Source organism: Nipponia nippon, unplaced genomic scaffold, assembly GCF_047370975.1.
Source record: "Nipponia nippon isolate SJK-2023a ecotype South Korea unplaced genomic scaffold, ASM4737097v1 scaffold_32, whole genome shotgun sequence".
Classification (NCBI taxonomy): Eukaryota; Metazoa; Chordata; class Aves; order Pelecaniformes; family Threskiornithidae; genus Nipponia; species Nipponia nippon.
Genome location: NW_028262350.1, coordinates 5,444,612 through 5,472,268, shown reverse-complemented (window position 1 = coordinate 5,472,268; position 27,657 = coordinate 5,444,612). Strand labels below are relative to the sequence as shown.

At 46.1% G+C, this 27,657-nt stretch overlaps 1 protein-coding gene across 9 annotated transcripts in view; it reads left to right on the top strand.

The window, feature by feature from the left end:
* The first annotated feature begins 2,787 nt into the window (after window positions 1–2,787).
* The window catches only part of GPATCH8 (G-patch domain containing 8), a 57,837-nt gene continuing 32,967 nt past the window's right edge, over window positions 2,788–27,657 (top strand). For 5 of the 9 annotated variants that reach the window (XR_015707559.1, XR_015707557.1, XR_015707558.1 and 2 more), the window contains exons 1-3: window positions 2,796–3,102; window positions 18,877–18,951; window positions 27,079–27,151. Coding sequence is in view for 2 of the 9 variants with exons in the window: in XM_087770441.1 (XP_087626567.1) it covers window positions 3,058–3,102; window positions 18,877–18,951; window positions 27,079–27,151 (193 nt within the window). In the remaining 7 variants the exon portion in view is untranslated. Of the gene's footprint in view, window positions 3,103–18,876; window positions 18,952–24,956; window positions 24,975–27,078; window positions 27,152–27,657 lie in introns of all 9 variants that reach the window. The other 4 variants (XM_087770442.1, XM_087770443.1, XM_087770447.1 and 1 more) reach the window with 3 other exon arrangements.

Below are 27,657 nucleotides of genomic sequence, written 5' to 3'. Positions count from 1 at the left end.
CGGGTCCCCTGGCCTGGGGACACTGTTCCCCTCCAGCACCTCGGGCAGAGAAGCGCGAGCCCTCCCAGGGTTGATCCCCCAGCGTGGGCTCAGTGCCTGCTCCAGCTCCCCGCTGCCACAGCCAGGCTCCGCTCGTCCCTGTAGCACCGAGGGAAACTGAGGCAGGGGGTGAGGGGCTTCGGGCAGCACCGAGGAGGGCACCCAGCCCCAGGGTGTGTGTGGGGGGCACCCAGTCTCCCCATCTCAGCACCCCTAGGGTGCCAGATCCCCCTTGCCCCAAAGTCCAAGCAGGGCTGGGTGCCCCCCACCCATTGGTGCCAATGAGCACTGGCTTCGGGGGGCCGTGTCGAGAAGGGACGTAAGCCACCAGCACGCCCGGGTCCTGCTGCGGGAGCTGCCACCCTCCCCGGGGCTCGTCCCACCCGGCTTGGAACGGCCCCATCTCCCTGCGGGGACACGTCTGGCTCAGCCACCCCACAGTGGGTGGGGGGCCCACGGTGTGGATGGGGATTCTGCTGCCCACCTGGGTGGAGCAGGAGCTCCCTCTCGTGGGGACAGCCCTGGCGCTGAGCAGGGCCCAGGGTGCCCACCCGGGACCCACGGGTGGGGTGGCTGCAGGACACACGGGTCCCTTCGACCGAGCCGCCCACGGGGATGCTCCTCGCAGCGTGGCTGTGCTCCCCGGGCAGGGATCCCGGCTCCACCCTGCCCGTCTGGGTGCGTCAGGAGGACAAGAGGGGGACAGTCCCTCCGAAAATGCAGCGGTGACTCCTGGAAGGAGAAAGGCTGCTCCCCTCCCTGCCTCAGCTTCTCCACCCTCCACGGGGCTAAGCTGCAGGGCAGGCCTCGGGGCACAAGGAGCCGCGGGGATGTCAGAGGGAGAGAGACCACGACCTGTGGAGGAGAGGCAGAGCAGGGCAAGGACCGGCAGCCCAGGCGATGGCCCCGCAGTCCCACAACGGGTGGGACCATGGCCCTGATGCAGGACAAGACGGGTGACCCCCGGCGCTGAGGTGTTTGGGGGGAGCAGAGTAAAGCACAGACAAGTGGCAGGACAGGAGGGCTCTGCAGGCTGCTTTGGTCCTCCTCAGCACGAACGCAGGGCTGACTGGTCCCCGGAGAGCCGAGATTAGGGGGATTTCCTGGGGGGATTTCTGCAAGGCTGCTGAGGTGGGCAGCGGGATGAGAGCAGCATCCCTCCTGGGAAGTTAGAGGCAGATGTGTGAGGGAGCTCCACGCAGGAGTTCTGGCAGCGCAGCCCAGCCTGGCACGCTGCAGTAACGGATCAAGCCAGCTCTGCTACCAGCTCCACTGCCTAGCACAAAGCACAACCACCGCTCCGGCCTCCCCTGCATCTGACCCACAGCCCCACTGCGCAGGGCTCGCCGTCACAGGGGTTCACCTCATCGATGCGTTCGGTGGCACGCACGGATGCACGGTTTAGTGAACACGCTTCAAACAGGCCCGTTTCCGAACTCCTCTCTCCTCACCTTGCCTCGCCGAGGCGGCAGAGGGCAGCATGCAAGCAGGATCCGGGCAGCCAGGCTTCTGGTGAGAGAAAGAAAAGGAATGAATGGAGAGACAGATGGAATCCAGTTTTCCTGCTGTCAGGGATGGCGTAGAGACAGTGACACACGCTGCCATGCTCGGAGACAGCTGGTAACAGCTGTGGTGGTGGATGGAAAAGCAGGGCCTTGTCTGCCGCAGCCCCCGGGCTCAAAGGCTGGTGGGCTGCTGCGAGACGGAGACCCCAGGCATCGCGTGGTGCGTGCAGGCCCGGGGCGCTACTCCTCTGCCACCACATACGGGGACCTGGCTGTGCTTGTGCAAGCCAGGCAGATGCCTCCCTGCTCGGGGGTGAAGAAAGGCCCCTGCAGCCTGGCTGAAGGCCTGGGGTGGGAGCAGGGCTACAGGGATGGCTCCGCCTGGCCCTGGGCACTGTGCTTCACCTCAGGGTTGGCTCCCAGCGCCGTGACCCAGCTCAGGCTTTGTCCTGGGCACCATGGCCTACCTCAGGGCTGGCCCTGGGCTCCATCATCAGTCTCAGGGCTGGCCCCGGGCACCATCATAAGCCTCAGGGCTGGTCCCAGGCACCACCACCCACCTCAGGGCTGGCGCTGGGCTCCATCATCAGCCTCAGGGCTGGCCCTGCGCACCATCACCTGCCTCAGGGCTGGTCCCAGGTACCATCACCTGCCTCAGGGCTGGCCACAGGCCCCACCATCAGCCTCAGGGCTGGCCCCGGGCACCACCACCCGCCTTCAGGGCTGGTCCCAGGTACCATCACTCGCCTCGGGGCTGGTCCCGGGCCCCATCACTCGCCTCGGGGCTGGCCCCAGACCCCCCACCCTGGCTGGGCCAGGGCCCTCCCCGGCCGCCCCCTCCCGCCCGGCCCCGCTGAGGACAGTCTGCGCACGCGCCCCGCCAGCAGCCAGCGTGACCCGCGGCGCACGCCAGGGGGCGGTAGCGAGCCCGCACTCCTATTGACTCATCCCACCATCACTCAAGAGGCTGGGGCAGCCCCATTGGCTCCGACCGGGAGGGCGGGAAGGCTGAAGGCCCCCCCCCCCGTTTCCCCGGGTCGCGCCCTCGCCGCCTGGCTCTGCGCATGCGCACAGGGGACGCCCCGGTGCTACGGCCGCTCGCGCCCTCCCGGGTTGCTAGGGTGCGCGCGCAGGCGAGGAGCGGCGCATGCGTGCTGCGCGCTCCGTCCCCAACCGCAGCGGAGCTGGGAGGCGGGGCGCGGCCCGCCGCGGCGGAGGAGGAGGAGGCGGAGGCTCCGCGGTGCGGCCGGTGGTGCCCGCCGCCCCCCGCTGCCCTGGGAGCAGCGACCCGCTCCCTCCCGCCCGCGCCGCGCCGCGCCGCGCCGCGCCCCGCCGCGCCCCGCCGCCGTCAGACGTCGTTCCCCGCTTCCCTGGGCCGCCCACGTGACCTGCGGCTGCCGCGCATGCGCGCAGCGGCCCGGCGCGGGGGAGGCGGGGCGCGCGCTGCCGCGGCGCTGAGGGGAGGCGGCCGGAGCGGCGGGGCCGGGCCGGGCCGGGCCGAGAGCGGCGCAAAATGGCGGACAGGTTCTCCCGCTTCAACGAGGACAGGGACTTCCAGGTAACGGCCGCGCCGCGGCGGCGGGCGGGTCCCCGCTCCACCCGGGGCGGCCGCGGGTCCCTCAGGCCGGGGCGGGCCGTCCCCTCCCGCCGGGGCTTTGTGCGCGGGCCCGGCGCTCCGCGGCGGCGGGTAACGGCACAAAGACGCGATCGCGGGGGGCCGGGGCGGGCTGTCAAGGTGACCCGCGGGAGGGGGCCGGCCCGGGGCGGGCGGGCAGCGGCCCGCGGCGTGGCCGCGGCGGCGGGGCCGCCCCGCTGAGGTAACCCTCGCCCGCAGGAGCGCGGGGTTTGTTTTTCCCCGTCCCCGCGGCGTGCGCCGGCCGCCCCTTCGTGGAAAACGCGTTTTCCTTCTCGCTTCTCCCCCCCCAAGAAAGCATTAGTATTTCGACGTAATTACCGCCACTGCTGCTGTTTTAAAGGGGATTTAAATAAACAATGGGGAAATTAACGTTGACTCATTAAGCCTAAACAATGACATTTTGTTTTCTGACTTCAGCCCGAGAGAGTGTGGAGGTTAGAAAGAAAAACAAAAGGAGTGGGAATAACCGCAGCTCGAGGGGAGCTGTGGATGAGCTTTATGTGTCCTCCTTGGTTCGGGAACCCCAAGTTGGAATAGTGGCTTTCGCCTAAACTCCTGCCTTTCATCTCCAGATCTGGGAGGGTTTTTTATAGTTGCGAAGCTTGCGTAATTCTACTTAATGTAGCATTAAGGTGCAAGCTGCAAAACAGTCAGGACACCCAGTAATAATTCATTTATTCCTTCTGGATGTTTTAGGGGATGCGTGCTTCGTAAGTTGTTATTAAACTCTGTTAGAAAAGCACGAGAAAATATGTCTCAGAAATGCATGAGAAAATATGTCTCGGCGTGGTTGACTGCACCGTTTGTGTTACCTTGTCTGTGGGCTGTAGGTATGGCTTCCTAACGCAGCCCGAAACACAGGTACTGGTTTGCATCGTTCATTTCCTTAAATGAAGAAATGAGTCGTAATTAATATTGAAATGGTCTGATTAGGTTTTGAAGTTCCTGTTTCAGGAAGTGGAGTGAGCCAGATCTTGGGTTTGAAAATACATTTTTTGTAATAGTTGGCTTTGGGAGGGGAGAGATGGGGAACCTAAAACAAGTTGGGTACTGCAGGATGTACCCAAGAAATGGGTAAGCTCTGTAGTCGCGTATTGCACAACTTCTTCACGTGTGCCTTTTGCTCGGCGTCCTTGTTCTTGTCCCTTTGTGGGGCAACCCCTTCGCAAAAAAAATAATTGTAGCAGCAAAACCTGTTACTGTGTCATTGCTCTGGTCATGCAGGGAGAATGTGTAGTGATGTCAGAGAGGAAACAGGGCTCCATTACCCGATGCTGAAATCTTAAAAGCTGCCGAGCATGCTCGGAAACAATAACCCAGTCACAACCCTGTTTTCCCTTGACTTTAAGAAAGGGCACTATTTTTAATTGGGACTGTATCCGGGCCAGATAGCAGGCTTTCATTGTCTTTCCCATAAACTAGAGTGAAAAATAAAAAGGTAGTTTTTTTTTTTTATAGTAGGGTGACTTCTCTCTTCTTTTCTCCCTGAAAATTTGCCAGTGAGAAGACATTTTATTTTGTGTGTTAAAGCTTCCTTCAAGGGAAAACAGGAATCGGTCCTCTGGGAAGAACAGTTTGGAGTTGGTTAAGGCTTGCAGAGGACTGAAAGTGAAAACGATGAGCTATGAAAGAGCTGATGAGAGGGAGACTGGGCCAAGGTCGCACTGAATTGGTGGGAGCTCAAGTGCCTGTGCACCTACCCCGACAGTTGGTCAGTCTAACAATTTTTCTGAAGTATATTGGTGGAAGAAGGCTTTTTGAACCTTATTTCTCCTTCTTCATCAAAATTGCTTTCAGAGAAGATTTTTGACTTTTTTCTCTGTATTTAGACAGAGGTCACTTGAGATATAACACCGGTGTGGAATAAAGGAAATGGCTCGCTATGCTGAGCGTGTGCAGGTCCGCTGTGAAAGCTGCGCTGTGACTGTTGCTAAGGATAGGTAAAAATACGCCTGCCTTTAGCGTGCAGCTTTTGATCATCTCTGTAAAATACTGGTCTCAAAACTACAGCAAAAATAAGACACTCTGTTAGTGTGAAGTCACAAATTTGTATGTAGGCTCCCTTTGTAGGAGTGTTTCTGTTGGTGTTAAGAATGCCTTTTTCACGCAATTTCTAGCAGTTTTAATTCTAAGCTTCAGCAGGTGAAATTTCTGTCCTTTGACCGAGTGCGACTATGAACGGGACCCCTGCTAGTCTGTCGAGACCCAAGTCGGCTCGACAAAAGGGAGATGGTGCTCTAAAATTACATGGCTTGAAGCAGGGGTGGATGCGGCATGGCGAGGGGGAGGGAGGCTGTAGAGATCCCTCGGATTTCGTTCTTGGGTGATCTACTTGTGATCTTCTTGATGAAGTAAAAGGATGTGTAACCGTCTCAAGAGAGGAAAAGAAACAAAAGGTCAGGAGTAAAGTGTATGGGTCAAAGGAACCTTTTAGCTGTTTGGAAGAAAGGCAAATGCCTTGGGATTGGTGATCTGGCTGGTGGGAGAGAGTCACTGGATGAAAAAAAGGCATTTGAGAGTTCTCTTTATTGTTATCAGCCTTCTTTCTGGAAAGAAACTGGAAAGATTCTGGGTTTGGGAGGATTAGTTTGGCAAGAGTGCAAGTTGAGCATTGATGTGGGCAGAGGAGAGATGAGGTTAGCAATGCAGGGTTAGCAGAGGTGATATTCAGGTTTCTGAGCTGCTGATATCCTGGAGAGAAGTGGATTAAAGGTGAGAGAGCTGCTGAGAGCTGTTCTTCCCTCCCCTGCGCCTGACCAAAGGAAGCTTGGTGCGATCGGGGAAGGCAGAGATGGAAACGTACAGCACTGGAGGGAAATTGGTTGAGGATGGAAAGGACCTAAACCAGCCGAGAAAAAGAAGGTATGAATGATCCGAAGTGCGTAAAAAGGTGAGGGGAGAAGGATGGTTGAGCAGAGGGATCAGCTGAGGAGTGGAGAAGTCTTTACAGTTGGACTTGATGATCTTAAGGGTCTTTTCTGACCTTAACGATTCTAGGATTCCCCTAACTGCCGCCAAAGCGATGCAATGGGTATAAAGAAAGCTGCAGAGGGAGTGGAGACGCTGTCATGGAGTTATAAGTAACCCTGTGAAAAAGAGTAGCTAGTGTAAGGATAAAGGTCGTGGTATGGAGGGGGAGGACAAAGCTTATGTACTCGGAAATTATTCCGAGTCCTCTCTGTGGTAGGGTGGAAGGAACCTCAAAGCTAAGGATGGTTTGAAAGTTGAAATTGCCAAAGGAGCAGGAAATGGCATCGAAGGATATCGCCCCAATAAGGTGATTAAGCAGCTTTTGGGCTTTCTTTTTTTTATAGGATTGCCCTGCTTTTGCTGTGCTGTGTGCTTTACAAGCCGCACAAAGGGTGTAGACCTTCTTCTCTTTTTGCTGTTTGCTCCCAGACCTTAGAAAAACTCAAGGGAAAGCCCCTGCTTTTGACTGTATTTTGCAGGTGCTGAACTTGAGGGCAGCTTCAGTGAACGGCATTTAGCTTTGCTCTGTCCAGTAAGACCTGATCTCTCCCTGACCAGGGCAGCACAGCAGTTTGTTAGGGAGGCTTTAGGCGGTGAAATGAATTACTGAAGGAGGAAGGATATTGCTGACCTTCCTTCTCTTTCCTCTCTCCAGGCTCTGAAATGGTAAGTGAAGTCTGCTGGATGGCTTACCCAAATAAATCCCAACCTTTTTCCCTTCTCCGTTGCTGGAAGGGTTATTTTTGAGTGGGCCGCTGACAAGCTTAGTCCTTCGGTTAAAAGATCGTACTACTTATCTGTCGCAGGGATGTCTGTCACTTGTCTGCCTCTGCCGTCTCCTTGATTGACTGGCTTCCCCGCGGCTGAGACAAACTTGTGAACCGTCGTACCTTCAAGTAATCATGAACAATAGCTGTCGACTATGCTAACAGAGTATTTTAAAGGCATTACGGAAAGCTGTGTGAATACATGAGACTGCTGCAATAAGTACCTGTATTTTTAGTGTTATTTTTGTAATTGCAATAATGTTATTCTTGAGATTAACTATACTACACTCAAAGAACGAATACTGTGGATGTCTCCAGATCGCTGAAATCCAGCGGAGCTCTCAGTTACTCACAGATGTTAAGAAAATGTTTTCTTGCTATATCTTTCTCCTTTCCATTGTTGAAGCAGAAATATTACGAGCCATATGTGTATATGTGTACAATAATTTCCTCTTCCTACGTACATTGCACTTACTTGCATCATTAGCCAGACGGAACACAAACTGTTCTGTCTCTTGTTTTTTTAGTTTGTTGTGTAGTCTGTATAATCGAATAACACTTCCACCAAGCAGAAATGCCTGGTTTTCTAAGCTGGGTTGAAATGTGGCCAGTCTGAACCTCAGTTCTCGTATTCTTCCTTATGCCAAGAAGATAGATGGGTTTTTCCCCCACCCCCCAAAGGATTTGAAGAGCTAACTGAGCACATCGCTGTTACTGGCTGGTCTGTGCTTCTAGTCCTGCCGCTTCCAGCGAGTTGAGCTGAGCGCTGATGGCATGGGGATTTTATGCTTTTTAATTGGCAGAATGTCAGGGATAAGTTTTGTTCCCAAGCAGCTTAGGCAGTCTGGCTTACCGGACATCTGGGCCAACGGCACGGAGTTTTAAAATCTGGCCTTCTAATGAGTGCGTGTTGTCAGTGGCTTCAACTTCAATTCGGTTCTTAGGTGCTGCCTCGGGCAAACATATTGGATTTTTATATCCTTCGGCAGGCCAGGGCTGCTCATGGGTTATGTGGCAAAGTTGGTGGCTTTTCTCTGTGCTGCAAGGAAATAAACAGGGTCGTTTTCTTTTGCCTAGTTTTACTAATTGGGAGAAGAAAAAGTTAACGTGGGGGAACGAGGGAAAGAATAGGATTGGAGTCTGTGCAAAATAAATCTTCCAACCGATACAAGATCCTGGTGCGTGAATTTGCCTTTGACAAATGTAGTTGAGAGCAGTCCAGGAGGTAGCCCTTTCCGTGGCATGTTTTCTTATTTAAGCACTAATCTTAGATTTTCTAAAATCTTAGTGTTGTTTGGAGGTCCTCGTTTATCATTAGATTAGGGTTAAATTTCTGGTATAGGCACAGCACAGGAAGGACACAGCTCTTACCTCCTTGGCAAGCCAGGCAGACCTCGCGGTTGAGCAAAGCAGGAACATCAGAACCGTGACTGATTTTTGCCTGCCTATGTGAGCAAGGAGGGGAGGAGAAGAAGAGGGGAAAATGCATTAAAAAGTAGATCGTATAGTATTGGTTCCATTTTTAGAAGATCAAAGGAGAATCTGAACTTCAGTGTGAATTTTTGGAACTCGTGGTAAGTTAACCTTCTACAGACCTTCTGTCCTGTCTTGGTTGTATCTTTCCCTACTCTGTGTTCTGTCACTGCTGTTCTCTTCTCTCGTGCAGTGATGTTCTCTATTGCCGTGGTTAACTGGATAGGAAAAACGCTTTATCCTACAGTCCCACAAACCATGTCTAAGCTATCTCAGCTTCTTCTGAGTCACCCCCTCCAAAACAAACCCAAACCCTCCTAACTAGTCTCCTAACACCCACTGCGTGGGGATGTAGAGCTTTAGGAGTTCATCCGATCAAAAAGCACTATTGCAGTATTTGACCCACATTTCCTCAGTTGATATAAGCTTTTTTCCTACTGTACAGTTTTAAACCCATAGTAATTCTTGGTACTTTCCACCTTCAACCACTTGATGAGCAATTAATTCATTTGAGATTTTAGCCATTCCCAGTTTTAAAGCTAGAAGTTGATATTGGGATGTCTGCTTTAAATAACCAGGTATCACTTACCCTTCAACTTCCATCATTTGACCCAGTTTTGAGTCCAGGAATTAGTGTTTGGCTGCAGTCTCTCTTTCTCTTGGAGACAGCTGGTGATGGTGAACGTTTTCCTTTGTAGATTGTTCTGGTAGTTTGGCCACTGAAAGGTGTATTTTCCTTTATTTTTCTTCTAGATTTTTCTATTTTCAGCTTTTAGATGTTGTCTCTTGTTATGTCCTCCGCTACTACACCAAAGCACACGTTAGTACTGCCTCTTCTTACGTGAGGGCATATATAACATTTCTGTCCTAGTCCTAACCTCTTTGAGAGCCTTAACAGTCTGATCTCTGAGTTCTCTTCTTGTAGGGCATTTTGCCATTCCCTTTGCATTGTTACGGCTTTCTGCATCTTAAAATTTTCCACATTTGTGACTGGAAGACTTGTGTAGAGGAATCTACAATAGACTCCATCTATATAATGGACAGAGATAAACATCTTTTTTTACTACTTTATTCTTATTTGCTGTTCCTTTGTTACACACCCTTGGGCTGTATTTTTATCCTTTTTGCTACCGTATTGCGTGAAGAGGTTTTAACTTGGATTTCTCCTGCGTGCTCGGGTGCAGCCCTGTGCTGCAGGTGTGTTTGTACAGAGCTCTGTGAAAACAGACTTTGTGTTCCTGAGTTGAGGCTGCTGTTAGAAGGGTCAGACTGCTCAGTACGAACACGCTGTCCGCGCTGTTGCTCGCCGTTTGTGGGGCTTCGTGATCTGCAAACTGAGTCGGCAGTTGCTCTGTTTCCCCTCTGGTCATTGATAAAAATGTTGAACGGTACCGAGTCTTGTGGAATGAGTTATGAGTTAACATTCTCCTGAGTGAAGTTTTCTGTGATGTTTTGGTTTAGAAACAATCCTTTATCAAGTCAAATACCATATGAAGAAAAAAAGGCTGTGCTATGAAAGCTTGGAAGTTTGTAGTGGTAAATAAATTATACCCTAGATATTAAATTATTAGCACCCTATCCCATCAGGGTGTTTTTTCTGTCTCTCTCTTGTTTGAAAGTCCTTGTTAGTCATGAAGACGTGGGTGCTGGATGCTGCAGCATCTTCTGCATCGAGGTTAAGAAATGGCTGAGAGAAAATTGGGTGAGCGAGACCAATGCTAATACTCTTCGGTACAGTTGCTGGAAGCGTCGAAGAACTGAACAGCATCCCTCGTGTGCTGGAACGGATTTATAGCTGGCGTTGGTAGCGGCAGAAGGAATCTGAAAGACATTAAATTGTTCTTGCTTGGTGCCAAAGTATGCAAAGCATAGCAAAGCAGGGACCTGCCTCTGGCTTCCACTCCTTTTTGAACAAGCTGTTTATCTCTGAACTGTAGAACACGTTTTTAAATGGGACAGCTCTAACTAGGTTTTTATATGCACATTTTCCTGGTTTAAAGCTCTTGGCCTGTGAGTAGTCTTGAATGTGTTCTGGCAGGTGTTTTTTTCAGTGTGTTTGGACTTCACAGGTAGAATTTTGCCATCAAAATTAACTTTTAGTTTGGTAAACAAAAGGTGTCATCAGCTTCTCAATGTGCAATTACAAGGTGCTTCTTTCAAAAGTTGCCAATTTAAATTCATATCCAAATCTTAAGTGATTGCTTTTGTTGCATTGACTTGAGAGGATTTTCGTTTTAAGTACTCTCAAAATAATTGATGTGTGTGTTTGCCTAAAATGAGGTTTTGCTGCAGCTTTCACAAGATGTTGACTGTAAATATTACACTATTTTGGAGGGTGGGAAGATGTGCAGTGTCCGTACTTACCCGCTCGTATTGCTTATTTATAGGGAAGGGACTGGGAAAACCATTTATAACATGCGGAAGGCTGTGAAAACACTGGCTGTTGTTTGTGGATGCTTTGCCTCTGTGTTGCTAGGAAAGGATTAACTGATTTTTGTTTTTGCGTCTTTGCAGTCAGTACAGGGAACAACAGGAAAAAGGATGATTTTGTTCTGGGAAGCATTAACAAAGGCTTTCCAGGTACCAGTAGAAAGTTGCTTTTGTATCGCTTTTTATAGTTTTGAGAAACCACATGGCCTTTAAAATTATCCAAGAAAGCTTGCAGCGCGAGCAGGGTTGGATGGAGTCATCTTCTAGGTGTGTGTTGGTCTTAAAAATGTGTCGTCTTCTGGGTGCATAATGAATATTCAAGAAACACTCCTAAGCCGTGCTTTCCTGGAGTTGTTTTTGAATTCTCTGGATGGATTTCTAAACATCAACACGGTTGTCTGCATCAATTACGTTTTGGAGATCTTCCATGGTATAGAGTCATCAGGTCCTGCTTAGCTTAAAAGGGCAGCATAAATTACTGTCTGAGATCCATAGTCAGCGTGCATAGGATCTCATATGGATCTTGTGGAGAAATTATAAACCCGTTACGTTTTGATTGTGTGTAATAAGCAGTTGATTAGTTAGGGTGAGCTGGATCTGGTTTTAACACCTTCCCTCTCCCATTTTCTGTGTTGGCTGATTTGCTGGTGAGGTCAGCAGATGATGTAGTTGATAGAGCCCCGCAAATAACAAAATAAGAGGTAGTACGAGCAGACCTTGTCACTTATACCTTTCATATTTGATCCTTACCCGGAGGCAGTTTTTCTTCTCCTGCCTCTGCCCCGTGTAACCCTACAGCCACGCTCGGTGGTAGGTATCGCCTTCAGGCGGTGTGAGGAAGGTGGCTCAGTCAAGCTCGGGGCTGTGCAAAACTGGCAGGTCTGGTGACAGCTGGCCAAGCTGGAAGGATTTTTCAGAAGAGAACTAGACGCAAAATGCAGCACAAAATGAGACGAAGGTCGAATGTGGTTTGCTGAAATTCCTAGTCTTGGGGTTAGGCAAGAGTCTGGTGCGCTGACAGGTCCTTGCAGCGTGGTTCCTATGTCCGTCTGTCTTGGCCACCACGCTGGGGCTGGGCTAGCAACACTCACGCAGGTGTCCTGGATGCGGAGCGCTTGCAAGAGTTGTGCTAAGAGCCAGCTTTGGGAAAAGCTGATGGACGTTAAGGTGCCTTGTCCTCCTAAAGGTCTCGTAACTGCTCAGTCTCTTTTAAAAAAAGAAAATTTTAAATTTAATAGGATATTTGCTTCTGGAATCACTGAGTCTTTTTGTTTGGTTTTTTTTTTTTTTTTTTTTCTTGATCTGTGAAGGTGCCATATGCGTGCAGGCAGCAGGGATTTTGGAGAGGTGGCCTTTGCTCGCTTGTGTTCAGATGCTGCTTCGGTTTCCTGCGCTCGACTGTGGAGACCTCGCATCTGTGCTGAGCCGTCCCAGGACGGCTGCGGGAAACGTCCGTGGCGCTTTCTGGCTGCGGGAGCAGAGACCGGAGGACGCTGCAAAATATTCTGTGATTTGTAGCTAACGCAGTCTGCCGTGGCTTTATCTACACTAGAAAATGGCTTTTTTTGTGGGTACTCATTTATCTTTTTAGATATTCCTAGTGTCTCAGCTTCTGGTTTACAGCCTAATGCCTTCAGAGCTTTCAGGAATGGGGAGTGGGCTTGGCGAAATGTTTTAAAGTGGCACTTGTGGGTAACAACCCTGAATTTTATGGCTTGACTTAATATTTTTGGGAGTTGAAGGTTTATTGATTGAATGGATGGTTAAATAGAATATGCACAAGTGGTGCTGATTTGCTTTAGCGTTTTAAAATTCCATTTACTAAAGTAAATGCAATCTAAATGTTATTTTTTTGAGTCTTTTCCTGATATTCTATCAGTGTAAAACTAATTTTTGAATATCTAAAGAGCACATTGTGCTCTTTTCAAGTGCAGTTAAGCAATCAGGATCACGCTGTGCTCTTTTCCAGGGCATTTAAGAAATGATTATGGTGAGTATAGTGAGGCTTTTCTGCAAAATTACTTTCTTTAGATTGCTATCTGCACGTGTTTCTGTGCACCTTCCTACGCTGGTCCTGAAATTCAGTATGGGCATAAATAGATTGTTTCTGCTTTGACATCTCGACGACTGCATTCTGCATGTTCCCCCCCAGCCGTCACTGGTTTTAGTGCTCTTAGGCATGGGCGCGGAGTTTTACGCTGGAGTCTTTTCTTATTTTACTCCGCTCACTCTGTTGAAGGCGGCGTCCCTGTGACTTGCGGAGCAGGCAGCGTTCTCCCCAGGTATTCTTATTCTAGGCTCTTCCTATCCAACTTAGATCATCTTTTTTCATATTAATAATGATGTTCCTGTAACTGAGCTCTCGTGTTGAGCAGTAACTGAAAGGACGGCTGAATGAAGGCGTTCTGAAAGAAGACCATTGCTGTCACGTCTCCATTATACTACTCCTTTGTTGTAGTTTTCTCCTGTCTCCGCATGAGAGCCGTGTTTCAAGGTTTGGCCTAACTACGGAAACGCAGACTGCCACATTTACTTTTCTTTTGAAATAATACATGGATAACTTAGGGCTGTTCATAAAAGAAACCACTAATTCCCGTCAGGAATGTGCACTCTATGGAATGTACTCTGCATGCTGACATCTTAATATCCTCTGTGCTTGGACAGATTGGAAAGAGCAGGCCAGTAATTAATATCCAGGGAGGTCTAAGAGCCTTGAAGCAGTTGAAGCGACTCGTCGTTCTTTCCTCCCTGTGTTGATGATGCTGTAGGTGACTTAGAAAATGCAGCACTCGGAAGTCGGGTCTGGACTTGGATACACCCTTCTGAGGGAGCGGGAGGGAAGGAGAGAGCGCATTTTTCTTCTGCCTTGTAGTTGGGAAAATGCTTTTAAAAGGGTCGTCCTCCCCCCAGTAATCTCTGTGTGTCCTTAGGTGCTTTGTCTTTGCCCACCTTCATGATAAGGTGCCTCGTGTAGGGGAGGGAATTAATCCTGTGATACTAACTTACTCTGAGAAATGGGCTTAAACCAACAATTCATTTCACTTGCATTGAGTCATTTATTGGCAACAATTCTTGCCACTAAAGATTTTTGGGATGAAAGTGTGATTAAGTTCTTAAATTTTTTTTTAATTACACTGACTGGGTCTCACTGCTACAATGTTTGGGCCTTGCAAGTAAAAAAGAAACAGCACTACCCTTTCCCCTTAGCTATTTAACTTGAATAGTTTCAGAAAATGCAGTGACTCTGCTACATTTAATCTTGGACAAGATGGCATTTGTTATGCCAGAGCTCTGAAGTATTTACCATCCAAATCAGGGAGAATAAGGGTCTAAAATCCTGCATGGAGGCAGCTTTTGTTATTTGATTTTTCAAGTGCTGTATTCATAACTCAGCGGTTAAGTGTGCGAGGGCTCCAAGATGTAAGGTTTGGCGAAGAGCTTCGTGCAAAGATCAAACAAGGGGAATGTGGAGGAGAGAGGAGAGGACATGTGACTGTGAGTAACCAAAATGGGTAGTTAGCCAAAGTTCAGATGATACTACACAAAAAATTACAGGACACAAACACGTTGGCAGCTGGAGACGAATACAACAAGGAAACTAAATGGTGCGCGTGGTGTGTAATAAGGGATGTTTAGATGTCGAAGGCTTGTCCTTGCTTCTCATCCAAGTAGTAAAATACATTGAATTTCAGCATGCTTGTAGTGAAGCACCTAGCGTCAGAGCACTTGCTGTAGCACAAACCGATAGCAATAGATGATGCTTAAGTGGAAGCCTCCCATCTTATTTGCTCTGCTATTTTAGGATGGAGGTAGCATCTGTAAGAAAGTGATATAGGCAGTGCAATGCTTCTTGTTTTACAAAGCAGTGAGGAAGCCTGATACAGGCAGCTTTAAAATGGAGGGGCAGAGGATGAGAGGGAGAACTGCATTCAGCCCTGAAATCCTTGTCCACGGGAGTGGCTGGAGACTTTGTCATTAGCTAGGAGGGCCAGGATTTGCCTGTATCTCTGTAACAGTCATACAGGGAAGAAGGTTTGGGAATAGGTTTTGAATAGCGCTGGTTTTAATGCAGCTGTTATTTTACGGCCTGGTATCCATTTTGTAGGGATTGAATTCTTCTTTTCACTTAAAGGCTTCCTCTGAAGAGGGAAGCATCCCTCAAGTCTGCAGAAGAAACCGATCAAAATCATATTAAAATGTGGTCTGTGCTTACGGTTCATGTTTGCCAGAAATGCAGTTTATTTTCAACAGATTCAACATTTAGGGTTTAATTAATTGTTAGATTTAAATGTTAAAGTATTTTGTCTTCCTCTGATTCATTGTCTTGAGATACAGCAAAACAGAAATGTTATATGGATCCATTCAATGTGCCAGGTTAAAAGATTGGAAAAGAAGGAAAGCAGATGGAATTCCCCCCAACTTATTCCTTGGCCAGCTCCAGGGATGAGGAAGCAAAGGGACAGACTGTGCTGCCTCCAGCCCCACAGCGTCCCAGCTCCAGAAGGCCTGTGATCGCCACGATGGCGGACAGCATCGCTTTTACAAGCTGTTTGTTGTGGCCTTAGAAGCGAGAACGATTTTTCTCCTTGCTGGTTAGGCACCGTCGGGCTGAACACGCTCATAAATTTGACCTCAGTATGACTGTCGGATTACTATCTTCCTGCTTTTTTCCAGGGTGAGTTACTTCATGGTGGAAGGAAAATGTTTTCTCTATTATTTGTTTTAAGTTTTGATAAATAGAGAACACTCTCTGTGATGAGTATTGATTTCAGTTCAGTTTGGACACTTTGTTATTCTGATGCCTTAAATTACCCAGCCTGTAACAGTCAGCTTCCTAAAGCAGCGAGCAGTGTGTCAGCATCCCGCCAGGGCTCGTTCCGTGTGCTCGGGTGGTATTTGCACGCCCAGGAGTCGAAGGTGATGGGAAGCACCCTGTCTGTTTTGAAAGCTCTACTCTTTAATATTGCTGTTACTTATAAAAGCAAGCAACCAGTTCCCACCCTGATTACCAGTAACAAAAACCCCAAAGTAGATAATAAAGTAGACAATAAACCCCAAAGTATATAAATATATAAAATAAACCCCAAAATGTATAAAGTGGATAGTAGTGGGATCACTAGAACTTAGAGAGAACAGCTTTATTTGCTTTCTGACGCCTTTGCATTTGTCTGTGGCGTGGTGAGCGTTCGGTCTTTTGCATAGTTTCTGGGCGGAGTCGTGGTTTTTAGGCACAGAAAAATGGAGTTGTAAAGCCTCAAATCAGCAAGGCGTGCTTTCAAACTGGAATTGACCCTTGTCTTTTAAAAACATTTAAAAACGTCTTGGCAGGCAGTGCGCCAAAGGAGACGGTGAGTAGGCAGAAGTATTTTGCCAGCTCCAGGTAATTTAGCTGGCATGTTCCGAGCTATCTGCAGGCAGCAAATCACATTGTGAAATTAGGCGGGGAGGAAGCATGTCTTTGTTTTTGCTGAGAATTTCAAGTGTTTGTTAACTAAATGTTATGTGGATTTAATATTTTTATAGATGAAGTTTTAGCGATGTGTTTTCGCTAGCAGGCAGTAGTCAACAGTGCAAATTCATTAAGAGCGTGTAGACTCTTGACTGCTTTGGTTCTCTTGGGCACTACTTTTTGGGAGGCTGGGCCGTGTCCTTCTGCCACCGAGGCAGGTTTTATGTTGTCTTCTCCCTGCTGGGCTCCCCGACTTCGCGGCATACACGGGTACAGTCTGTACACCTACGCTGTGTCTGTCTCTGGGAATTACTAGCCTTTTTAAGCAGCTCGACTGCACGTGCATGGTGAGTTTACCTTCAGCTTGCTCCTTGAAGGCTGTCCAAAAAAAATGGATGGGAGTGGATTGCTGCCTGCAGATTAAGCCCAAATTTGCTCTGGAGAGGCCGTGGGAAAGAAGACTACTGGGAGCAGCGCGTGGCCTGGGTGAATTATTGCTGTGGACGGCAGATGATGTATAGGCTGGCAGTTGGGGCACCAGCATCAAAGCAAGTTCTCTTGGCAACTGGTTTTTGTCAAGATGGTCTCTTGCAGATTTGCATCGCTGGATACGAACACTCGTTCCGGAGGATTTTTGGAGGCTGGTGCCTGGCTTGTAAAATTCCAACAGGCAGTCCGTTACAACTATAATTTGCTCTTTCGCATGCTGGCTTTCATTAAAATTCTTGCAGAAGGAGAAGTTGGTGTTGGTAGAAAGGAGGAGAGTGACAACATGTTTCTCTTGGCAGCGGTGCTAGGTGTTCCTGCTCAAAGTGATCGCAGAGCTGGGATGCAAATAAAAACTGCCAGGTGCTTGGTGTTCGCTGAGCAGCCAGAAGGATTTCAGTGGCACTGCGGGGCCTGGGAAAGGAACAGGAGGTGACAGCCGAGGCCTTCGCACCTCCTGGGGTGTCACAGGGCTGTGATGCTGAGCAGTGCCCAGGGAACGCAGGAGAGCCCGCTGAGACGACCCCCTTTGGTGGCTTTTGTGCCTCCAGCTCTTTGTGCCGTCAGCTGCAGGCCTCTCTCCTGTTTGATTTTGAGTTTGCAGCTAGGAAGTCAGATTTTTTTCCTTTTCAGGTCTGTGCTATCGAGGGTGGATGTTAGTGCTACACTATGGACCTATTGAATGGCCAAAAATGGTTCACCATGTTTGCAATTTCAGGAATTTGAGGTTTCAGAAACCTCTGAAATTATAACAGAGCTACAACAGAGCTTTTTTTTTCCCCTGAAATGGCCATTTACACTGATGGTGTTCCAGCACCGACAGTTATTCTGGAGGACAGAGACTGCCGTTTGCCTTCCTAGCTCATGAGCCCTGCATGCTTAATGTCTTGGCAAAAGCATGGAAAGATTGGATTTTGCCGTAGCAGATGCTTTAGGGGCTTGCTCAGCTCTGGTCTCTACGCCAGTGACTGTCGTTCGTGTGTCATACCGTGCTTACAAGGCACCGATGGAGAGGGGAGCGGTCGCCCTGTTCAGAAATCGGCAATCCAGAGGTGTGTATGATGTACGTTGGTGGAGGCTGGGCACAGTGCACCATAAAATAACAATCCTATTTAACTTTCTTGTCTACTTTAATTATTATACATGGCCCGTCTCTAGGACTAAAGTTGTTTCATGGGGTTGCTCTGGGAGTGTAAGGAACAGAGATGCTTGGATTTATCATTCGTTGTAGCGTTTTCTTTGCTGTGTGAGTATCTGCAGACTTTATTAGTGCACTTCCCTGTGTACCTCTTGGTCCGTCTCTCTTTCCTCAGACGTGTTTCTCAGTCCTGTCATTTTTTTGGTAGCAGTTTTAGGTACTGTGCTCACAAACGCTTTAAGCTGGTCCGTTTGGAATAAGCAGTTCTGCGCCTGCATCCCGGCATTCTTTGTGCCACCATACCTGCTCGTGCGGCTGCGTGGTCAGCTGGCTCGGGGGACGGCTCGGGGTTGAAACTAACGGCTCTTTCGCACGTTGGAGGATCACTTCCACTAGGGGTTCACTGTGCAGCTGCCTCGATTCAAGGAAAGGGCTGCTTCAGACTGTGAACAAGTGCTGTGGGCACGGGGAGAGGTTTCACTGGGTACTGCTGTGGCTTTTTGTTGACTTAAGGTGTGTGAAATTACATGTATGCCTCAAGCAATTTGGAGTTCCTGCTGTAAGGAAAGCCTCACTCTTCTTTAAAGGAGAAAAGACAACAAAAATCTCTTTATAGTGGTGGTAGGGTCAATTTCTTCTGCTTCTTGTCCTGTGCGGTTTTAAGGCCAGCGCTGGTGCTTACGGTCAGCGTTTTCATAGACTTTCTAAAGAAAAAAACCCAAAAGTATTGTCATTATAAATGTCTGATAGTTTGCCAACTTCCGTGGTTTATGATTATCATCAAATTGGCTTAGTTAGTTTCCAGAATAATTTTTTTTTGTTCTTATAACCTATATATTGAATTGAGCCTGTATTTAATAAGTTCATTTGTTTTGCCAGCAAAATTATATAAAATATAACACCGTGTACAAGCTTGAATCTTGAAACTAGAGTGTTGGAAATGCGTTCTCTGCTGTAGAGCTAACAGTCATCTTCTTTTACAGGGCAATCACTTTGATCAATATGAAGAAGGGCACCTGGAGATAGAGCAAGCATCTCTAGACAAGCCTATAGAATCGGTAAGATACATACTTATCAGCATCATCAACCCACCAGAAATTAGACCGTGATCGGATGGTACTTGATGTGAATGCAGTCAAATTTGATAGGAGCGGGCATCTTTTTGTCAGTACAGGGTTAATTTTTTGTGGTAAATTGCATGCTGAGATTAAGTGGGCCTGGGATTTAATCTTTAAGTAGTTCTCCCAAAACTATAGGCGACTTCAAATTTTAGCTCAACGTGATATTCCAGAAATTATTCAAAATAACACATTCTTTCATAGTTACCTATTTTGTTAAGTGTTTATACTTTTGGTTGAAGAATCAGTTTAATTCATATGCGAACCTGATGGAATAGTGTAGTAGAATGTATGTTGATCCTTTTTAGTGTATATTTTTGGAAAACTACTGGTGTGTTAAAAGTGTTAGAATGACACCTGGCAGTACGGAAACACGGATGCGTTACAGCGTTGGTATAGCAGTCCTTCCCCACGAATCTGAAACTGCGCTGTGAATTTCTTTAAAGTATCGCTTTACTTCGAATTAGGTGTGGAAGGTACAGCCATAAGATGGGGAAAACTTGAGTTTTGCTTAGTTTTACCTTTTTAAGCTTTTTGGAGCTTTTACATTTTTCTCTTTGCAAAGCACCTCCTGCTACTCTTAGGCACAATAGCTTGCTCAGCCTAAACTGGACCTAAGTTTGGCACTTAGCTTTAGCTAAGTTTCATTTGCCGTTTCAGTAGGAGAGCAAGACAACTTGTAGTGAATAATCGAGGGTCACTTAGTGGTGTTCTGATTAAGACTAGATTTTTGTTAAGATAGTACTTCTCAAGTATGTCTTTTCCCTATTAATAATTTAAGTTCTCTGTTAAAGTTTCTTCACGTTAGTCTGCCCTTAGAAGAAACTTAGTGTTAGCAAAAGATCGATATATATTTTTCATTCATGTGTAGGTTGGTGTTGTGTGTGTTTGTGTGCGTGTTAGATGTTTACAAAAAATTTACACAACTTGGGGTGTTCGACATTTTTCTTCCGCAGCAGTTGGCCCATATTAGCTAAGCAGCCATGATCTGGTTTGTATTGCACGGTCTGCCTTTTTTAATTTCTTCTCTAGGGTTTCCTTTCCCCCTTCTTATTTCTGTTCTTCTGGTCCAGTGAACACTGCATATAGTACCTACTGTCTTAATGTGCTGGCATGATGCTAGATTTAGGCATGGCAGTAATTGATGACGCATGAGATAATGCTGCAGAGATGGGAATTCGTATTCAATGTTCTCCTGAATGCTTCAATCTTACGTTGTGATATGGGGATTTTAATTAAAATGCCAAGCTTGTTTCCTTATGTAAATATAATGAGAAATACTTGTTGGTAGCCTGCTCTATGCCACACTGGAAATTAGCATTTCAAAATAATTCAGATGCTACTTACAGACTAGACTGGTTATCTGATTTCTGAAAGTGTGTTCCCAAACAGAGGAATCGAAGTGGTCACAGATTACATCTCTTGCTCTTCTGAAGGGAGTGATGCCTACAGAAGTATGTAAAATGTGAATGAGCACACTGGACCCAACTACATCTGCAGATGTAGTACTTCGTTGCAGTTTGATTAATGTTGAACTGTGGCAGAAAAAATTAAATTCAATTATGGCTTTAATATTTTATTCATAGATATATCACCATCCAAATGTCAGGACATTATTAATCTTTACAACTTTTTAGTAAGTTTTAATATGTACAGTTCAGCCTTATGGTTAAATTTGAAAACAGTTTGATGGCGAGGACAAGAGAATGGCTTACCTCTTTGGGGGCAGAAGGAGTTAAAACCTCCAGTTGTTCTTACTTTACAATCCAGTTGGCTTCACTCTTCTTTTGCCTGTAATAAGAGAAACAAGTACTTGAGGTGTAAGGCCCCTAGCCTGGGACATTAAACTCTTGGAAGGAGTCACAGAGCAAACGAGTAGAGGTATGTTCTGCGTGGTCTCATCAGCTGTGGGTGGTGTCGGAGCACCCTTGAGCTGGCTTCACGTGCTCGTCCCAGAATTTAAAAGCTACGGCGGCTGCACGGGGTGTTTTTTTGGTCTCATGAACAGGCCCCCTGTCAGAAACCGCAGTCGGAAACAAACCGGTCACTTTTAAGGTTAATCTTCACATCCTCTTTGTTAAGTACGTTGTTGATTCTTAGAAGAAAATCTGTAGCTGGGAAGCATGAATAATTTTGTCAGGTTTCCTGACATCTGTGAAGATGAGTTTGCTTCCACACTATTAATGACCTGTGTGCTTTTTAAATTGGCAAATTACACACATTAAAAGAAGGAATGGTTTTCTTGTTTAGTGGTATACCTCTCCTGCAAGATATTTCAGTGGGAAAGAGGTGTTCATGCTGCTTGTTCTGCCTTCTTGTATTTTATGCTGTTTGTGGATAACATCCTTGAACTGAAATTGAGAGGAAAGGAGTAAGGACAAGTATATAACTTGCAAATACCACACATCTAAATATTTGCAATATTAACGTTTATTCACAAATTGTTTTATAATCCTTAACCAGTTCTCTGTTAGCAATTCAAGTGACCTTTAAAAAGGAATCTGCTCAGAGTAATGAGTAAGAGGCTGTGCTTCACATTATGGAAATAGTTTGGATGACAAATGTCTTTGGGCGAGGAAGGGTGTTTACGACAATAGCAGATCAAAGCACTTTCCCGTTTAAAGTTTGGTTATTCTACAGACTGAAGAGTGGATTAAGTATATTCTCTTAAATGTGCTTCTTGCAGCTTCTCGCATCTTCTTAGCAATATGAAAATGCTTTAAAGCCTGAAGGTAGCTTGCATTTGGAAATCCCAGGGGGCAGAGGGCTTCACTTGACGTATACATTTGACAATCAGCGCTGAAGTGAGATCCATCTCTGCAGCATTATCTGTTGAGAGGTGCTGACTGTACTGCTACAGCATGCAACTCAAAGGTGGCTGGAAAAATAGGTTTGGGAGTCTACAGATCATTACAATGTTGAAATGTGTCCTCAATTAGCGTACTAGTATTTTTGTTCCTGTGGAAATCCTGCTTTGTACAGCTTGTTTAGGCCAAAGATGTCCGGACTGAAACATGCGACTATAACCAAAGTACATTTACGGAGAATAGAGCTGACACGAGCTAGCGGATGTACGTAGCCTGAACAAGAAGCCAGCTATTTTCCATGACTAAATTGAAGAAAATATTTCATATCAATGGACTCTTCGTAGCTGCAAATACTGATTTTTTCCCCCACCCCACCCCGCAAGTAATGCTTTTTTTTTTTGTTCTGGTTTGAAAGTTGCTGCACTTACACTGGCTGTTCACGTCAGTGGAACCACTGGTGCCTGCTGTCCTTGACAAATCAGGGCCCTTAACCCTTTTTTAAATTCAAGAAGCTGCATGCATTTGTTTGGAAATATTTTAAGTGCACTGAGGTCAGTTACTCGAATGGGAAGCCACAAAGTATTGCAGCTTTAATAGAATCCAGATTTTCTTCACATTAATTCCTTATTTCTACTTGTTTACTGAATCTTGTTGCTGTGAATTATGGTTTTCTTTGTCCCAGCAGTACAGATCAAGTAGGAGATAGCAGTGTACCCTTAGAGCCTACACGAGACAGCAGCCCTTTCCCCGTGCAGGCAGTGTGCAGAGTGTCAGGGAGTCGAACCAAGCTGTCGCCGTTGCAGGTTGGAGGCGAGACTGCGTATCACCCACTTACTCTGGAGCTTGTTAGTTTGTCCTCGTCATAACTAACAAATGTCCTTTCCCCCCCCCCACCTCTAATTCTGCTCAGTTACACAAGGAGGTCCTTGAACTACGCAAGGTTTCAGGCTTCAGTCGGTAGTTGTGTGACGATCACAGGCTGTTGTAGACGACTGTACGAGCTGAAGCTGGGTTTTGTCGCACCGTATATCTGTACAGATCTGTGGACTCCACTAGTTCCAAAGTGTAATTTGATGAGGCTGCTGATTTGACATTTAGCAGTAGCCATATGTGGACAGCGCTATAAATAATGTGCTTCTTGAAGCTGAATGGTGTAGCATTACTATTTGGCTTTTCTCTCTAGTCTTCATTGTGTCATCTGTAGTGAGCTCTAGGTTTTGTTTTGGGAATCTTTTCAACCTCTTGTTTGCATGGGTTCACCCAGTAGCATCCGATCCTTGCTTCTAGATTCCTCAATACACAGTCAGCACAGCTTACAATCCACTCAAGAGACGTATGGTTCCTGCCGATGCCGAGAGATGAGTGATGCGAACACGATACGTGGGGTGGCGTGGGGAATCTTATGGAAAACCTGTGTTAGGCAAAAACTAGCGTTTTGGTTTATCCATAAGGCAGCTCAATCCACTGATTGCGGATTAGATCCCACATACAACATCATCAAAACCTTTCAGTTCTTGTATGCATCTTTTCATTGTATGCATTTTTTTTTTTTTTTTGCTATTGCCCAGGACCTTTGTCAGAAATTTGTGCTGGGGATAGCCTGATGAGGAATCACTGATAGCCATGGAGAGCAGTCAAGGGCATCTTGTCAGGGCACGGGATGGGGAACTGGGGAGGCCAATTTGAGCTGTTGGAGAAGGTCGCTTTGGATGAGATTTTCCAAAGTAGCTTAGCCAGCTCCTGTGACGGTTTGGTCAAGTCAAGACCTTTACATTCGCTACATGCTTTTGGAAAAGTTACACTTCATCTGTAATGCGAAGTTCCCCATCTGTAAATAGAAATGATCACTACTGAACATCTCCAAAGTGGTGAGAGTAATGCCGGGAGGTGTAAATTCTTCCATCGAGAGCCTGCCGAGCTGCTCTGTCCTACGCTGAGCATCCCGCCGTCTGGCGTCCAGTGTTGTCTCCATGACGGTTTGCCCAGACAGGTAGCGCTGCTGTGAGTAGTTCGGATGGTAAACACGAGCTCACTTGCTCACTCAAGCACTTATTGGGAGACTTATCTTGGCTGCCTCAATAATTTTTATGGTGGCTGTCACACAAGGAGCTCCAAAACGATAGCGTAAGAAAGTGAGGGGACTCGTGCCAGCTCTCCTCTGAGAAATGGGGGGATTTCCTCCTTGGGCTGTTGGGTTTTGTAGATTGCTGCAACTCTTCCTGTAGGAAGATTGCTACAGCATGAGGATAATTTATTCAAAAGGAATGACAGTTCTTGACATCTACAGGAAGTTTGGTGTAAAAAAAGACATCTTTTCTATGTGAGCAAGTCCACGCTTTTACAGAACTTTCACTTCAAAATGCAGTTTAAAAAAGAAGCTACCAGCTGTTGCAACATTTGCTGCCCCCCGTCAAATTTTGGTCCCAGCTAGTCCCCAGGCCGCCAGGCTTTGCAGGGTGGCTCTCACGTGGGAGCCTAGCAAGCCTGGCCTTCCATAATTTAATTTTTAGGGCAGCATTTCTGCTGAAGAGCAGTCCTGCCAGTCTGCCGCTGAGAGAGGTCTGCGGTAGTGATTTGAAATGGAGGAAGAAGGTAGAATGTGGCTAGAAACGAGCAGACTAATGCCTAGGTCCTAAGCTCAAATGTTTAATATTAAACTCTTAGGGTTGATCTCCCTGTTCAGTGAAACAGAAGATGCTCCTTTTCAATTCAGTAATATTTAAAATTAGGAAGTAGTTTCACTGCTTAAGCAAACAAATGGAAGCAATCCGGGGGGAAAACATCCCCTTCCTGGGAACTGAGACAGGATAATATTCAGGCGTAATTCCAATTTATGTCAAACAACTTGCGACCATCCTCTTGAGTGGTTTTGTAAAAGTGGTGCTAATGTGTATAACCCTTCTAAATTTTTCTTTTTTCCCTTTAACATTTGTTTACCCCTTCACTGTGTCAGTCACAACACACCGCTCTTGAATCTCCCAGCTGGTCTTGACTTGTTGAATTTATTTTATGCTTTCACTCTTCTTTAATAAATACATTACTTGCAAGCAGTGAATTGAAAACAAAGCAAAAGAAAAACTACCATTAGTGATTGGACAGTTTCTTACTTTGTGTTACATTTAACTGTTCTTTTGACAGCCCAGTTTTTAAAGCCAGGTTCGTATGGAAATGCTTTCACTCCACTTGCACTGCTTTTGGAAATAGCATACTGCTTCATCTGTCTGTTTATTTTAGTGCATTCATAACACAACACAGTCAGCACAATGTCTCATCTCCACTTAGCAAAAGATTGCAAAGTGCTCCTTGTCCTTTTTTTTGAAAATGCAGCCATTTTTGTCAGCACCGGCTTTTAAAATCGGATTCAATAATCCTTTGTCAGATACAGTGGCAATGCTAATGGTAGAACAATTAGTGCGTTATCCACACAGCCTTTGAGCTTCGGGCCCCTTTTGCATGAAGGACTGTGCAGTGGCTGCAGCCGTTAGAGAAACGGTCTGCAGCAGATATATTTGCAGGTAAGTTTGCCTACGCTTCCGAACCAATAGTCTTCTCCATGGTGTTTGTGGTTGGAATCCATATTTGTTCATTTTTCCTTTTTCTTTTTTTTTTTTTTTTTTGCATATACTGATTTAAGCTTTTATAACCAGACATTTCCTTACTTGTCCTTTTTTTAAATTTTTTTTAACATAGCCCTAATTATGTCCTGGGGGAGAGCCAGTAGTGTGGGAGAGATGTATACTGTTGCCTTGAAAAATGCAGCGAGACGAAATGTCTTGCTTCACTGGTATATCAGGGAAAAAAAAATAAATTTATTCTTGATAGAATCTTTTTGAGGAAAAATATATCCATGCAGCCAATATCTTTGGGAAGATTGTGTCTTTCAAGCTGATTCACCAAAGTTCTGCAAACTGTGTGGTCATTTTCTTCAACGTGGAGTGAGTGAAAAAACCACTGCTGTTCAGATTTCTGTTGACGACTTGGTTATTTAATTAAAGAAACCTGCAGCATATATATCTTTTTTTTTTTTTTTTAAGATTCCATGTACCACTCAATGTTACGGATTCACGACCTGTTATAATTCAGGATATTTGTGATATCTTGAGTTGTGGTTTGCCTTATGAAAATTAATAACCAACAACAAATATATCTGATTTTTTTTTTTTTTTTTATGATTAGAAGGTGAACATGTTCCTAACCAAGAGTCCTTCTTTGAGGAGTTGACAGTTGGTCACTGCTAGTAAACTGGTAAACTGATGAATAAGGGATAAGCTGTCAGCTTTGGATGGTTACAAGGGTGCCGTTAGAACTCTTGTTCTTTGTTTGGGGGAAGAAATGTTGCATAAAACCATAATGAACTCCACGCAGAGCCCTGCTCAGCCCAATTTTCAAAAGCTGACACTTAATTGCTGCATCGGTACTTTTCCACTTATTCCGAAATAGCCTTTTTTTTTTTTTTTTTAGGAAGATGAGACATTATGCTTATTGTTTCCCCTACATGCACTAATGGTTCCTTGCTGTTAACTTATTGCTAGGCCTGTTTCATTCTAACATCTTAGTATTTTTGTTAGTTTACATGTGAAATGCATCACCCAGTCTGTGCTTGAGCTCATTTTATTTAATTGATTTTTTTTTTGTTTTACTAACCTCACTGTTTTTTCCGTTTAATATTGGCTGCATGCTAGTTTATATATATATATATACATATATAAAAAAACCCAATCAAGTCTAGCCTGGATTTTGCTATGATTGTGTTTTGGTTTCTAGTGGTGGGGCAGTCTTGCACTTACAACTTACTCAGTATTATAAAAGCCTGACACACAAACAAAACGACTAAACACATTGTAGATTTTCTTTACAAAAAATCTTAAGTGGTGCTGTCTAGGTGATGGATATGATTGTATAAATAGCTTGATTTTATGCTTTTTACTGTCAATTTTTATTGGTACACTTTATTTTCTCCCACATTGCTTTTTTTTTTTATTTATTTTTTTTATTTTAAACGTGATGCACAAAAGTTGCCCAGCACACCATCAGAAAGTGACCGTCCCCGATACCCCATCCCCCTGGAAAAATTCTAGCCAGCAATTTTTGACATTTGTCTTTCCCTTTTATTGGGCATATATTGCCTTTTCAGTAGCATTTTTTTGCATGCATATATATGTAGAAAATCTCTTGCTCATCACATGTTTAAATGTCAGCGGGAAGGGAAGAATATATTATTGGAATATTTTTGGTTTGTTTTCTCTGTTCTGTCTGTCAGGATAATATTGGACACCGCTTACTCCAGAAACATGGGTGGAAGCTGGGCCAGGGATTGGGAAAGTCACTGCAGGGTAAGTCCAGTAGCTTGTGTCTGAAACATTCAGCACCGGCTTCAGTCTTTAACAAAATTATTTCTGCTTTTTGTTCCTAGATTAGATTTTCTTTCCATTATTAATATATCCAAACAAATGCACTGTTGAGTTTCATATTTAGCACTTTGCAAGCGGAAGCTGCTGCCTCACGTACTGGTGCAGGTTAGACGTGATGTGTGTGTCGTGTACGTGTAAGAATCACCGTGTTTGGCCTTTTTGGAGGGAGGCGAATTAACTGCCTACTTACTAACAGGTAGTTGTGCAGCTTCTAAAACTGTAATGATATTCTGGCTGGATGCTTTGTTATTAAAAGAATTAAAAATACAAGCTAGTTATGATGGTCTGTGTGCATGTTTCACAGTGGTGTCAGAAGCCATTAGAAGGCGAGTAAAAGGGCCCGCTGAGGACTGAAAGTGGTGGCAGAGGTTCTCATGGATGGGAGAGGCTCACTTCTAGTTTCTCCAGAGGGCTTTCACGGGTTTGAC